The sequence below is a fragment of the Tauraco erythrolophus genome, chromosome 12 (assembly GCF_009769465.1).
Source record: "Tauraco erythrolophus isolate bTauEry1 chromosome 12, bTauEry1.pri, whole genome shotgun sequence".
Taxonomy (NCBI): domain Eukaryota; kingdom Metazoa; phylum Chordata; class Aves; order Musophagiformes; family Musophagidae; genus Tauraco; species Tauraco erythrolophus.
In genome coordinates, this window is record NC_141476.1 from 23,812,149 (window position 1) to 23,827,918 (window position 15,770).

Here is a 15,770-nt window from a genome sequence, read left to right on the forward strand (position 1 = left end):
CTAAGAGCCCGGGAAGCATCACACAGCGTATTTGTAACTCAGCTGTTAGTGTGCTCACAAGGGCTTTACTAACCAGCTACTCCTCTAGCTGTTGCAGAAGCCCAAGGGGTGGCTCATAACTCAAACTGTTTGCTCCTGGAGGATTACACACTGATTAACAGAGCAGAATATCTTGAAGCCAAGGCCCTACCCTAGGACATCCCCACGGATAGTTTGAACATATAAAGATGCCACATATCAATAACCCAGAAAAATCTTTATTGAAAATCATCCCAAGATTTCAGTCGCTTCACATCCATGCCTTGGCGATGGAAGGAACTGGGAGAACAACCTCTGGGAGCTGGTCTACAATTTAGCTAAAGACAAGCTGGTTTTCATCGTAGTCTTGCACAACTCTCTCCAAGCCTTGTAACGATGCTGTCAACAGCTAGATTGCAAAAAAACTCTTTATTTTTTGCTTAAACACTTGTTTTATATTTAGAGTAATTTCAGAACAACCAGCCAACACCAAGGAGTCCCACTCCTATGGGTACGTTCACGGTCCAACCAAACGTGCCGTATTGCTTTCATAGCACCCAGCACCCACACTGGAAGGTTTTCTTTTTTTAAAAGTGGTGGTTTTTCGGGAGGTGGCACAGGCCCTTGTGAACTGCAGTGGCTCACAGGGAGCAGGAGGGAGTATTTTTCAAGGATCAGTGTTAGTTGGAGACTTGGTGAGAGGCAGCGGCGTTGGCAGAGGACCCTCCTGGGCTTCCTGTGAACTCCAGCCAAGTAAAAAAGGCAACAGCAGCCCTACAATGGGCAACCTCCCAGGTGACACTCTAAGTGACACTATCCAGGAACACCACAATAGCTTCAGCACGTAGTTACTCATTTTAGGGTGGCAAATACATATGAGATGTTCAGGGGAGACAGTGAGACCGCGGGCAGCTCCGAGCGGATGAACGGAGCTACAGCCATTACCAATGCCTTGAAATATTCATGGGTGCAATGAAGAGAGGTGCTTTAGGTGCCCCTAGCTCAGCACTGCTGTCCAGTCTGCCAGCAGGCACAAGACAGCACAGCTAACCCATCCCATCGCCTCACTAAAGCACCCAATGGGCACGTCAAAAAAAGGAGGCTGAAAACAATTCCCTCCCGCCAGCCCCAGGAGCAAACCCACTGCAGAAGGGCCGGGGGCTTGCTGGCCACCAGCAGCTGCACCGGGCTGCCCACCCACGGGTCCTGTCCCTGGTCCCACCGTGCGCTGCCCAACGGCTGTGGAGCTTAATGCAGGTATAACCTGGAAGGAGCAAGTCCAGCCTCTGCGGGAGGAAACGTGTCAGCACCTTGATGGAAGCAGCAGGGACTATGCATTGCATTTCAGAGCCAAGTTAAAGCTGGAGTCTTTGTAATCTTCCTCTTCACTCTTTGGTGCTGGGTTAAACCTGGTAATGGTCATACTTACCTGCTTGGGCTTTTGATTATGGCCAGCAAAAAATATTCCTGATTAAACTCTAAACCATAACGTTAGCTTGGCATCACCTCGAGGAGAACATTTGTTATTGCTCTGCAAGGAAGAGAGACAGCAGGTAGGGAGGAAAAGCACTGCTCTTCCTCCGCAGAGAATCCCAGTCAGTGGTTCATACTGGAGGAGCTCAAGGACCATTAGCACCTCTTAGGGCTTTTATTTCAGACTGCAATGCCAGCAGTCAATGTGTGGGCTACACCCCAAAACACAGCAGCCTTTTGCAGAAGAGCTAGGCAGACTTGGCAGAGGTGGGGGAGCAACCACTGTCCAAGCGTTTGCCACAACTTCAATGATCTTCAATCCTGATACTGATCTGTATATTTAATCTGAATGTTAGTAGATTATTTTCAAACTACATATCTGGACACAGAGGCTCACTGGCTTCCTGCAGCCATAGCTGGGGCAATGGAGGAGCCCAAGGGTCTGCAGGAGAAGCGACGAGGGTTGGGCACCAGAAAAATTGATGAAGGCTGCCCATGCTGAAGAAGACTTGGACCCCAGGAGACCCAGCAAGAGATTTCCCCGGAGAAAGCAGCCTTTTAAACTTCTAGAGAATAAAAACCTCAGGTGAAGACACAGTGTGGTGTTGCCATGATCACTGGAGAAGCAACTCATCCCTGGAGAAGCAGACCAGGGACGCAACACCCTTGTCCCCCATACCCAGCGTGCCGGCACCGCTGGCAGCAGCGTTGGGCACTGGCACATGAAGGAGGTGTACTCGCAGCCACGGGAGAGATGACAGCACCCACAACAGAAAATGAACGGTGTAGCGCTCGGTTGGACCCCACATCTCCCACCTCCTACAAGCAGGAAAGCCCAAGGCAAGCAACAATTTAGCAACTGCCTTTTCCACTTATCCAGCCCCTGCTCTCATTCAGGAGATCAGTCTCGTTTCCTGAGATGGGGATAGGACAGGAGGCACCGCAGAGAAACACAAAATTAACACAAATATATAAATTTTGGCCCCGGGGCTTCAAAGCCCTGGCTTTACAAAGTGTTTGAATGGTTCTTTGCTTCAGGGCAGTATGTCTACATCCACCTCATCACCCTCGCTGCCGGGCAAGAGAAGCCGAGGTGGAAAGGAAATAGGGACCGACGGCATCAAAATAAGATTTATTATTTAGAACTGAGATTTGGAAGAGACAGACATGGCAGATAACAACGAAACAACACGCCAGGCTCCAGCTGCGAGAAAGGATGGTACTGCAAAGGGATTATGGGCAAACAGAGATTCCTGTTTCGCTGGTATCAAAAACAAGAGTGAAAAGGTCCGGACATCGTGGGCTGGAACTGTCTAAGGGGGAAGCAACTGAAGGCCGTGGGTGCACAGCACAGCAGCAGAGGGTTGGAAGAGTTTGGGGCCCAAACGTAATGGCAAGAGCAGCACTCCTTCCCACTCCTTAGGAACAGTGCTAAACCCCATCTTCCTAAAAAAAAAAAGTTGAGTAGTCCTTTATAATAAGTAATTACTCATGAGATTATTGCTACAAACTACTTTGTACGTCACCTCCACCCAGGAGACAGCTGAAACCCATCGTAAGTGAATCAAGAAAATCTCCCACTACATAATTTTATCTTGTTGAAGGCACTTTAAAGTCTTTTAAAAATTGCTCCAATTACCGACTCGTCTGTAGAAGGGTTTTAGTCTTACAGTTAAAATTAGAAGCGACTCGAGAACTGTATTTAACTCTGGCAAGAAGATGTGGCCGGGCTATAAGAAAAAGAAAGAGGTAAAAAGGGAAGTGACAAGCACAAACTTGCTCTCCCGTGAAGTCTCTGTAGGTTTCTTTACTTGATTTAAGTGGATTTAAAAGAGAGTATTATCTTCACAAAAGAACTGTGAAAAATATAAACGGAATTGCAACTTATCTACCTTGTACTAGAATCTGAATAGCTGTGCCTAGCTTATTTTTTGGAAAAAAATTACAATTACCTGTGTGAAACAAAAAGTATTTGAAGGAGTGCCTCCTCCTCCTCCTCCTCCCTATTCTCCAGCCGCTGCTCACGGGAACCTGGCTCACAACAGAAGGGAACAATTTGGAACAAAATCCTTTTCCCCCAAAATAATTCTCCTTTATTTTTTTTTTTTTTTGCATAACATTTTTGTATTTCCAACTATAAATAAAAAAATGATTAGAAAGAAGTTACAAAATTGCGTTGAATGGACCAGAACAGCACAGAATTTCTCACACATGATAAATCACTTCCCATCTTCCTCTTCCTCCTCCTTAGCGGCGGTGGGGCCTCGCGCTTGGCACCGTAGCTGAGGGGGCCACGTGTCAGTCGCTGACGATCTCATTTTCAGAATCTAAAAAAAAAAAATAAAAAATCCATATATGGATTTTGTACATAGGAAAACCCAAACAAAACCCAAAAGGGCCACCTGAGATGGCGGACCCGGAGCGTGTGGAAGATGCTTCTCCCAGAGCGTGCCAGCCGCTGGGTGCGTTTCGGGCACCGCAGGGAAACAGAACCCCAAATCCTCTGTTAACACATCACCCGCGTTGTACTGAAACCTCAGCAGTATAAACATATTTCTGCTGGTGGTGGAACCTAAGCACCTCGTGGAGTCACTCGGACCGGTGAGATGGCCGGCTGGACACGAAAGGGGACAGAGATGCCAAGGGCTCCAAATGACAGGACCAGAATAAAAGGCAAGGAGGGCACCCAGAGCACAGCACAAGGCTGAAGCAGCAGCAACACGGTGCCACCACGCGTCCCCCGCATCCCGCGGCACGTGCCCCCCCGTGCGCGGCGGCCGTGCCGGTGACATGCTGACGGTGACATGCACCAAAGCCCTTCGCTCTACGGCACGGAGACATGCACGCTGCTGCTGGGGCTGCAAGCACACGCGGGTCTGATACAGCACACGGTTTGCGAGATGCTTTCAGAGAAAGCGCAGCGAGGCTTTGAGAACAGCGGAGGCGGCAAGGGACAGCGGGGACAAGCGCATTGTGTCTTGTGTTTGGCACGGCTCCTGGTGGGACTCCATGTTTTAGGCTTTGCTTTTATTAAACACGCTCCCCATTTGCTCCCTCTTATATCTCTTGCTCTCCCTGCTTGTACGAAGAATCACTTTTAAAGGAAGTAAAGCCGTGTCTTGATCGTAAGTCCTCCCCGAGCTTCTGATCAACGTCGGTTCTGCAGATCCACCTCAATCCACCATCGTTCTCAACATCTGCTGGCCATTGATAACCAGCATTCGGCACAGAACTTCATCCAGGAAAACAAGACAAAATTAACTATCTCCAGGTAAGAGGGAAAAGCCTTAAGACAGCCACAAGCCTGGCCCCTGGTTATGGCACAGGCCAGACATACAGCCAAAACCAGAGCAAGCTCTCCAGGTGCCCAGCGCTTCACACGAACCCTCTCAGATGCTTAGCTCACGTCCCACGGACAACCTCTTGACTTCTTACTCTGAAGTCCATCTGAACTTTCAATCAAAGACTGAAAGGGCAACAGCACTGAAGAGCTCAGTGAGCTCAGTTACACTCAAAATTTTTGTAGCTGTTGACTAACAGTGTGAAAAGATGTCAGATACAGCCTATGTAGCCTGACCAACAAAAACTGAATGCTGAGGAAGTTTTCATCTTATTTGCAAAGTAGTTAAAAGAAAAACACATGAGTAAATACTTTTTTTTAGGGTATTTTATGGCAGACCTAAAGAATGCTTATTTGAGAAGGACTGGCAGCTGGTTATTCTTAAATTTCCTAGGTTTTCCAAAAGTGTCAAAGCCCTGAATATCTCCAAAAATACTATGACAGACACAAAAAAGTCCCCAGAAGAGTGGCTCAAGAGGTCTCACCATACCCATCCTGTCACTTGAAGCTCCTCAAGAGCAATGGTGCTGTAGCTGCACTCAGCAGTGCCTCAGTAATGACAGCCAAAGTATGGTGATGTGCTCCTTGCCAAGGGAAAAAGAAAACGCCTGACTTTTCCTTCTGCCTTGTTAACGTGCGACTGCAGCACCTTGCTAACCATACGCCATGAATCCATCCAGTAGCTACAGTAGCTACTACATCAAAAGGAATTAATCCAAGCTCCCCTCAGTCACCAGACTTTGAAAACCCAAGAACTTATCACAAGAATTTCACTGTTAGAACAGATACTTTATCAAAATGGTAGATCATCTTCTATGCACAGCTTCTCTACGCTTATCAAGCAAAATCTAAAGCTCAACGAGGCTTTGCGTGTAAGACTGGAAACTTAAATCATTCAGCCTCTAAACTTTCAATGTGAAAGTTTTTTCAAGGGAGAAGTTTTATAGTCAAATATAGATCCAAGTGTATATAGCAACAACCTTGATAGTATACTACAACTATCACTCAAAAAGAAGCAGAAAGGACCACCTAATTTACAAGAGCTGCTGCCTACTGGTATAAGCTTGACTTTCAGATGAATCAGTGACGGGTAATCCATTTACCGACACAGCTAACGTCAGCGTCACAGTACATCCAAATCCCTCCGAGCAACAAATTCTTTCATAACGCAGAATTCATAACCTGACAGCTCCTAAAATCCATTTCATTATGTTGCACTTCTGGAGCTTTATCTGCATTAATAAAAGAACCAGCATGGTCAGGGCTGGAACATCACTCTTCTGCATCTGCAGGGACAGCTCCACAAACACACCTACCTGAAAACACAAGTATTGCCCCACATCAGAAGTCACCAAAATGTGTAAGTCACAACGCAGTTCCCATCAATGCTTCGTTTCAGGAATATGTAAGACAGGAATATAATTGTATGTGCCAGGTTCCTTCAGAAGAAACACCCCAAGGATCAGTACACCAGACAGCTTGCTCAAACACTCAACTGAAGCTCAGCTTGCCTAAGCAGCAGCCAACCTCAGCCTGACACCATGAATCCAAGAAACGCTCCTCAAGGATTCCATCCGTGGTAAGTAACCATAGCAAGGAACTCCATGTGATTATGGTTTTGCTGGTTTATAAATGCTATCCCATAGCAAGATATTCATCCACCTGTGACAACAAAGAGCACATGAACTCCCAGTTTATGTACTCTGCAGAGAGACCTTGCCCACATTCAGCAACCACACACATCTCCAGCACAGCCATCCTTCTCCACAAACATCAGCAGAAATGTGGGGCTGAGAAGGGCAGACATGGAACTGGCGAACACAAGGAAACCTTTCTAAGGTATTAAACACAGCCGTGAACTATTCCATTTGTGACTTCTGTCTCCAAGCCAACACTTTCAACAGCATCTACAGAAAACTCAGGTGGGGGCTAGTTGGGAGCAAGGCAGAAAATTTGGTAGGTTTTTGCCATATTAGCTAACACCTGAGACATCAGTCTTACCAACAAAGATTTGGAACCTTTGCTTAATTACGGGGGAACACAGCGAAAGCAAAGCTGAGGTCAAATCATCTCAGAAGGGAGACTTCTGATGGTAACTTTCTAAAACCAACTTCCAAAAAATGTCAGAGGACGGATGTTTTTCCTGCTCAAACATATACTAACTGAACAATAATGACACAGCCCCACCAAGTGCCAAGTCCATAGGGCTTGTTTGGAAAAATTCTGAACGTTCTCCAAGTCGAAAACAGCACACTGGGACCACAAAATAAAAACGCTTGACGGGAAAGAGCAACTATTGACAAAGCCACGTTAAACTAACAACTGATTCAAAAGTAGCACGGATTTCCTTCCACAAATACCAAATGGCAAAACCTGCAACTCGATTAAGAAGTTCATTTCAGAAATAACGTCATTTAGCACGTGCGCATCCTATTCCCAAACACGAATATCTCTGGAGGAGCAAAGAAGCTGCCACAGTTGGCCCATCCGGTCGCTGGTCTTTGACACCAGTTGATGTATGTCAGAGAAAAGTCACGAAGTTACACAGCAGACAGCAAAAAAGGAGCACTTTGGAGATGGGTGTAAAGTAACAGTTAAGTAATATTTTCCCTTTAAAGTTGTGGAATGAAGACCAGAGTTATACAAGCAAAGAAACCGTGAGGGACAATTTTACATCGTTCTTTTTCAAAGGATCCATGTCACGGCCGTTGAATGAGGATTTGCAGGAGAGCCTTCAACCTCTCAAACGTGTCTCCCTGCCCCCTCCAGCTCCCCGCTCGGCGTCCCCATGGCAGACAGCAGCAGCTCTCCTCCCCACCTGGCCCTGCTCCAACCAAGCCAGGGATGCAGCGGGAAAACAGGATGTGATTACACATTTAGATGCTCCATCACGATGTAGGCAATTGGAAAGCCAAATTAATGGCGTATGGGCAAACTCAACTTGGCATTTCTGAACTACTGGGGGTGTGACTCAGCAGTTTAAAACCTTCTTTCAATATTTAATTCAGTTCCTCTAACTTCTAAAAGATTGAAAATTGGGGGATCTGTGAACTCCCCCATCAAAACCTTGTTTAAAGCTGAGGATCCGTACTGACTTCACACGTGTCCTTGCAGAGCAGCTCTGGGAACACTGGGAGATGACAGAGCTACAGGACATGGCTGCAGTCTTGCTGCTGGCAAGGTGAGGAATTCTGCCCAGTGGGATTTAACCCCTGTTTGCTGCACATTAAAGCAATCTTCAGAATCAGAAATAAAAATCGTTCAGTTCTGAGATCTGCAGGGGAATGTCCTTTTGGGTGCAGACCCCCAACCTCTGATGGTGCAGCACGGACCCCTCAGGTCCCTCTCGCTCCTTTGCTCACCTTTTGCTCAAGAAGTTGTCCCATTTATTTCATCTCATGTCATTTGCTTAATTGCCACCAAGGGTCAAAGCACCCTTCGACACCATTGGCACGATCAAGGGTAACAAAACATAGCTCGAAGTTAACAGCCAGAAGACCTGCAGCCAAGTCACCTATCAGAAAATTAAAATCACGAATATCGAAACGCGAATATCAACCTCTGAGCCATTATTGAGCCTCGACACCAGTTAAAGATGCGACAGTTAGAAACACACTCAGTAGAAATTTGGAAGCTGCATTTAAGCCTTGCTCACACCAGCTGCCCCCCTTGGCCCGTCGCTGGCTCTGCCTGGGCACCCAGCGCATGCAACGCAGCCGCCGGCGCGGGAGAGGACGACTGCCCGCCAGCTGCAGGACAGGTCGCACACCTTCAAACGCACGCAGCACACACAGCGAAGCCGCACAGGTCAGATGCACAGGACCACAGAAGCAGAAGTATCAAACCTCTTCCTGCACCTCCTTTCTTAAGCTCTGCTGCAGCCCACAGCGATGACGGCGACTGCCAAGAGGGTGCTGGCATCGGGGCTGAATTTTCTATCTTCACTTCCTCGCATTTAAACGATGCCAGGATTGAGTTAGCAGGGCTTCCCTAGTACTTTTCAGCATTGCAGACACACAGCCCACGTGCCTTTCACCACCTACCAAACTCTAGTGTCCTCATGTGTACCACCAGCGATAACGCAGAGACCATCTCCTTAAAGGAACCCATTTAATGTTCCAGGCTGGTCTGCTCTGCAGCAGCGTAACACCAGCAATACCGCAGCGGGCAGGAGATTTCAAGCAACGTAACCTGCGAGGTGGCACCACGAGACTTCTGGAGCACCGTGTCACTTCTACAGCTGCCAAGAGGTGGGAGGTGTCAGTTATGGGCAGAACCTGAGAAAGGGTGGAGGCATCACATCTGCTCCTTCTATACAAGTCAAGGGGTAAGAGTCTGGAAAACAAACGTAGAGTTACCTGGAACAGCTGGGAATGGACATAATTCTGCGTTTTAGAAAAACACTGGGTTTTTCACACAATTTTCAAGCACAAAATGTTTATTTTTCTTCCTTTTAATCTATACAATTTCTTGGGGTTTTTAGTGCCACTGACTCTGTCAGTATACAAGGGATGGACTATACAACAGGCAACAGCGACATAAACCGTAAGATTCAGTGCAAGCTGAAGGAAACCCGGTGTGAGAACATATTTTCCATGTTTGCTCATGAAGCATACAGACATGAATCTAAAAAACCCAAACAAATTAAAGATACATGTTACAGAGAACAGAAATCTCTTACTACAGTAAGTATTTTGCCCAGGCAGAAGACTCTGCATAATCGTCTATAAAATTCAATTCTAACTGAATTGATGGAATAATATATTCAAAGGGTACAAACAAAAGAATTCAGACAGATATAATGCTCAAAGTACAAGAGAACTATACAATTCACAGCTTGGCAGCACAAGACATCTCTGCCCTTCAGCAGACGGTATCAAACGTCATCGCGGTAGAGATACAGAGCAACGTGCCTTCAGATGCGACCGCGTGGTTCGGGACCTGTGCCTGAACGCTCCCCCTTAGCGCTTCCGAGGGAAAGGAGACTTACCATCAGCAAACCAGTTTTAGTGGTTATCTTGTGCCTTTAGGCTGAGAGGTGCAGGTGGAGACTCTACGCACGGTAAAATGGGCAAAAAGCAACTTTCAAACAGGAGAGAGGTGTCCATGCCACCTAGAGCGCAAACTTAATTAAAACAAACAAACAAACAAAAATTAAAAAAAACTCAAACCAAAGAAGGTGAGACTCCAAAACTGAAGCATCAGATATGCAAAAGAACAGCTTCACATTTTTATTCCTTTTTAGCATGAAAACCGCTAGCTCGTCAGTAGCAAAACGTTCTTAGCGGCGGTGGCCGAACCGAAGCCGGAACACACACAAGGCTGTACTTCACAGGCTTCTTATGGTAACCTGGAGACAAGTTCTCCTACAATCACGGTTCCAGTTAGATTTTTCTACTTAGGAAACATGCACGAATTTGTAATTTAACTAAAATGTGAAAGCCCAGTAGGGGAAAGAAAATGTAATCCAATTTGCTGCCGATCCAGAAGGAAACGGTATTTGCCTGCCTGTTGCCGTTGACAACAACTTCACCAAAGACTGAGGAAGACCAGGAATTGCACTGCCCGAAGCTTCCACCTGTCCTCATGTACCACGTACTCGGATCACTCTGCAAACAATCCTATTTTAAAACGTGCATTTCACTCCTCCTTCTACAAACACAAACAATTTTTCAATTGGCGTCTCCAACAAACCTCACCTCACAATTATTGTTGTGTTGTGTGTTGTTTTTTCTTTTAAAAAGCTTCAGAAATCAAAATTCAACCGGTGAATTAAAATAAGCATTTACAGCAGGATGAGACCGATGAAGAACGTTGACTGTAAACCTTCAATATCTTCGCAAATAAAGAGAACTTCAACTCACAAGCAGATCGGAAATAAATTACACCTTTCAAATGATTTTGTATCTCTTTCCAGCTGGAACTGAAAAGCTGAAATTCAAGGCACTGTACTGCTGCAGGGGTTAGTACAATTTTCTAGTCATCAATTCAAGTACATCGACTTCAAGGATCGCAAGTGTAAAACATCAGAACGCAACGGAACAAAGTGTCTTCAGCAACGAAACGTACGCAAATATTGCCGGGACAACCCAACCGCCCTTGGTGAAACCCTTCCACAGTGATGGCTGGATGCGGCGTACGGCTGTGCGCGCCGGCGGGCCCGACCCGCTCCCCGCCTCGGCCACCGCGTGCGGCATCTACAGACCAAACGCTGCCCGCTGACGTCATCGTCACCCACGGCCAGGCGACCCGGCTACGTCATCCGCAGGTGCGGGCCGGGCGGCCGGGCAGCGGGTGGCTGCAGCGGCACCGGGTACATCCGCAAGCAGGTCTTGCCGAGGGGCGAGAACCGTGCAACGCTCGGAGCTCCGACAATCCCGGGCTGCGCGGCCGGCCCCGACCACCGCACTCCGTAAACGGGTGTAGGGAAAACTCCTCCGTACCGACCAAGAGGCATCACGTAAGGTGTCACTGTGCCAGGGAGGGCAGCCCCTGGCATGGGCACCGGCAGGGACGGTGAAGCTCCAGGAGCTAACGCAGCGGGCATGGGGCAAGACACTGGAACCACACACTTTTTCCCCAATCCCGTTCTTACCGAATTAACCTACAAAAAGAAAAATACAAACAGCATCGCTATCACGCTCCTCTTCCTCTGCCTGCCATGCGCAGCGCTGGCAGGCCCGGACACACGTGTCCATGCCGGCACCGCTCGCTGCAGTGGCATGGCCCCCGCTGCCCGCACCATCCCTGCCCCACGTCTGGGCACCTGCAAGGGGGCTGTCACAGCCTGAGGAGCTCAGGGTGGCACGGCATCTTCAGAGCTTGGGCAGTGGGTTTGCCTTTTTTTTTTTTTCCCCAATTTGTTCATGTTGTGGTTTTTTTTCCTTTTTTTTTTTTTGTTTTGTTTTGTTTTTTAAAGACAAAAAAATTGGGAATTAATAGCAAAGGTCAATATGGGGACGAGGGGAAAGCTGTCTGATTATATCCTACTACTTAAGGAGGCACGGAGCATCAATCAACAAGCGAGAACTGAACGCCACAAAAAGCCATGGAAAAACCTCCCGTGTCCAAAGCAACCAAAGTATCTTTTTCAAGGCCAGGTTGGACGAGGCCCTGAGCAACCTGATCTAGTTGGAGATATCCCTGTTCCTTACAGGGGGGTTGGACTAGATGACCTTTGAAGGTCCCTTCCAGCCCTAACCATTCTATGATTCTATGATTCTATGATCTTTCCTGCTGGGTCTTGTGCATAAAAGTAAATAAATTAAACTAAATGCAGAATTAAACCAAAGCTCATATTCTTACAGCCATCCCCAAAACAGGTTGTGATAATTCTAGCAGGTTCTATGATGCTACAGTTCTATGTTTCTGTAAAAAGTCGTTTGCACTGAGTCGTTTGGCCTCACTGAACTAAGGGCAACGAAGAACGGAAAGAGATTTTCCATGGAGGTTAAATACCCGGCGCCGGTGGTGGTTGAGATCAGGCAAGGCGAACCAGCGAGGACACAGCGGGAGCTGCTCCTGCCTCGGGGGCTGCTGGAATCAATTCCAGCTATTTTTCAAAAATTCTATTAACATCCACTTCAATTATTCATATTTTTCTTTTTTTTTTATGCGAGGGGCAGAGAAAGAGCTCTCTTTCCTAACTAGTGGGATGATGGAGCTTCCCAAATTATACGCTCCGTCATGCCCAACGCTATGGAAACAACCGTTATCCAGAACGCTGCCGCTGCGGACGGGGTCTGCCATGTTTCATTATGTTTGTCATTTCACAGAATTTACAACTCCCTGCTGTGGCTCCCACTAAGCCAGCACCTATCCATGGCATAAGAAAAAAAAAGGGTATTATTTAAGTCAGGGAATCTGCCATTAATTTGATATTTCACATTAAAGTGATAAAATCGGTGTGAAGGTGAATGAATACACGTGTAAGACTGTGGAATGCTTACTCCAGGTTTCTGACTTTAGTAGCTCTTCTCCATTCAAAATAAAAATGGCAATGTCACTCTGGGATTTACTGCTTTGGGGCATTAGCCTGTGCTCCGAAGCCAATTTTAGAAAAATACAGAAATATCTGATATATTCCTTCACCTCACTGTCGCTACTTCTAATCTGAAGCCTGAAGCTGATGGTTGGCATCGAGCTAAGAGAAACGGCTGCTTCGGTGTGACGAATTTCACATCATCAACATTTAAAAATCCACCAGAATTAACAGCAGAAACCAAAGAACAATAAACAGAGGAATTGAGGACATATTTTTAAGACCCGAAGACTTCTTTAACTTGCTATTGACCCATATTTTAACATCCTCAGAACAATGGTTTCTACCAAACTAGACAACTATAAGCGGGTGACAACGGGTGCCTGTAAACGCACCCAACCGAAATATATAATTTCTTATACAAGAGATTATACAGTAGCATTGAAAACGTAAGGTGACATTTTAGCAAGTGGTCCTATTAAAAGATTCTAACTAAAAAAAGCTTATTTTCAGTACCTCTACCCAATTCAGGCTTCTTGACTTTTAAATCACTCAGCAAAGCAGGAGCTGTATTTAAGGCTACGTGTGTGCAACCAGGAATAAAATCACGCCATGCTCCAAACCCAACTGCTACACGTACTTATTAAAACCTGTTAATGTCATGACAAATGTGCGTTAATGATTTAAGGTTGCTTCCTCTACCTTCCTCACACGCTTCACGGGAGCAAGCCACACACTCTGAGAGGCAACAAGACATCAAGCTCTTGCACCTTCCCCTGGACAGACGTGTCTGAACTCCATGTTTTAATCATCTTTAACCAGCTACGATGGCTCGACACCGTTGGAGGCCAAACCAATCCATTCCTTTCAACATGTAGATGAAACATCAAAATTAACGTGCGCCAGAGCGGTCCTCAAGACAGCACAAGGAGCTATGGATTTCCCAGCTCTAGGAAAGCCATGAGACTATGTCGCTTTGTTCATGAATTTCAAAGGGAAGCAGATGGATGTTCACGCATTGATGAACAAGGTGTGTGCCTACACTGGGGACAAAGTCACAGCTACAAACAGAACTAGGTTGGCTCTTCAGTCCATCAGGTTGGTGTTTTAACGGAGATGCAGAGAAGGAAGACAACACACGGCGCGGCCGGGCGCCCTGTCAATGGTAAGGGTGCTTCATCCCTGAGCACAAGCCCTACACCTGCCGGGGGGTTGGCACTCACAAGTGAAGCTGTGAGCCCATAAGTTCTCCCATCACTCATGAGCTGGTCAATTCTGTGCTGAAAGGACATATTTGTAGCTCCCTGCTTGCCCAGGTGACCTCTCCTCTTCGCTATTACCTTGTTGGTTTTGCAAGTTTCTCCAAAAGGTGCCAGTTCTGGCACAAGTTGTCCATTCCAAACCGTGCATCAGCTACAGCACGCTATGTCCTAGCAGTGACAAGGCTTCAGCTTCCAGTGCATCTTCTGGGCTCTGCTATTCTACCCACAGCTTGACAATACGGGTGAGAATTGTTTCTTTTATACTGAAAATATCTTGGGAATTGAAAACAAGAGATACAACACCAGACTCCTGCACCCAGCTTAAGAGCCAACGTTGAGAGATCACTGACAACCCAAAGATCTTTAGAGCCATCACCTGCAGACATACAGGACAAGCATTTGGGGTTTATTTAAAACTCTCTAAGCTTCCTGCAGGAATGTAAAGCAGAAGTGGTCTTTTCCCTTCCTAATTCAACTCTAGACGATGCAACAGTAGTAATGAGAAATGAGATCGATTATATGACTTGGCCAACTCTGGATGGCATTATTTCATTTTTAATCTTACAATATTAATGTACTTCTGTTTGTGAAGGCTGTCCTGGCCTTCCGCAGGCTGATAACGTAGACACAGTCTCAAACTTAATGAATTTAATGAACACATTGCAAAGTTTACATCTGTCATCACCACGTAAAAAGTCTGTAGATATATTAAATAGAGATATTTAATAGGGATTTTTTTTTTTTGAAGGAAGGCTGGGTTCACATCCTAAAATATATCCTATATTATATGGGAAGGAAGTGAAATTCCCCCCCCTCTCCACTTCCCCTCTACATCTCCATTAGCCTCCTCTGTAGAAGCAATATACATACTGAACGGGCACCTATGGTGGCATCTCTGCCTGGTGCCTTCGTACCTCATGCCACCTCCTCCCCTGCACTTGCCAAACTCTTCCTGCACTAATAAACCTCTGCCCTCAAGGCCTTGTACAAGGCTCTGCTGGGTAACAGCCACCTCTTGCTCCTGCTTCCCCAAATGCCTGCTCTCTGCTGCCAGTTTTTCCCTTGCCACCATTTATTCCTGCTTCCCCAAACAATCACACATACTCACGTGGAAAACAGGAATAACATATAGACAAAGAAGAACACGCACAAAAACAGAAGTGAAAATGAAACAAACCCCACCGGGCAAAGGCTATGGTAGTACAGGGAAAAATAAATAAATAAATAAATAAATAAAAAATCTGTTCTTTGGACTTTTTTTTAATTCTCTGCCTTGTTCTCATGCTCTGCCAAGCAAGCTCTAAAGTGCCACTTCAGCAACATTCATAGCCCCAGTACTGTGAAAGTGTACAGCTGAGAGCTGTGTTTGACTTACAAACATTAGAAATATTAGAAATATTTCTGGTTTTACATTAGAACAGATGAAACGGAGTAATCCTGCTGGGAAGGCTGACCACAACTACCACAACCCATTCTAAAAACGCAGGATTTAGATTATTTTTCTTCCAGCTCCATTTTGATGGCTCCATTATTAGCCTCACTGTTTTATTTCTGTAAAGTCCAACTACCATTGAAACAAAACTGCGCCACAGGACAGGCTTAGAGCTGGCTGCCAACATGAGCAGGGCAAGGATGCTAATACAAATTTATCACCTTTTTCCAGTTGCTGAAAACCCAAAGTTATTAGGTGCTGCTG

General features: G+C 46.2%; 1 protein-coding gene across 2 annotated transcripts in view; it reads right to left on the reverse strand.

Annotated features, from left to right (window-relative positions):
- Positions 1-3,710: 3,710 nt before the first annotated feature.
- The window catches only part of LOC147528024 (serine/threonine-protein kinase WNK2-like), a 121,119-nt gene continuing 109,059 nt past the window's right edge, over positions 3,711-15,770 (reverse strand). Inside the window, exon 28 of one of the 2 annotated variants that reach the window (XM_086619203.1) lies at positions 3,711-3,818. In XM_086619203.1, coding sequence (XP_086475329.1) covers positions 3,711-3,818 — 108 coding nt within the window. Of the gene's footprint in view, positions 3,819-11,084; positions 11,436-15,770 lie in introns of those variants that run through there. The other variant, XM_086619202.1, reaches the window with a different exon arrangement.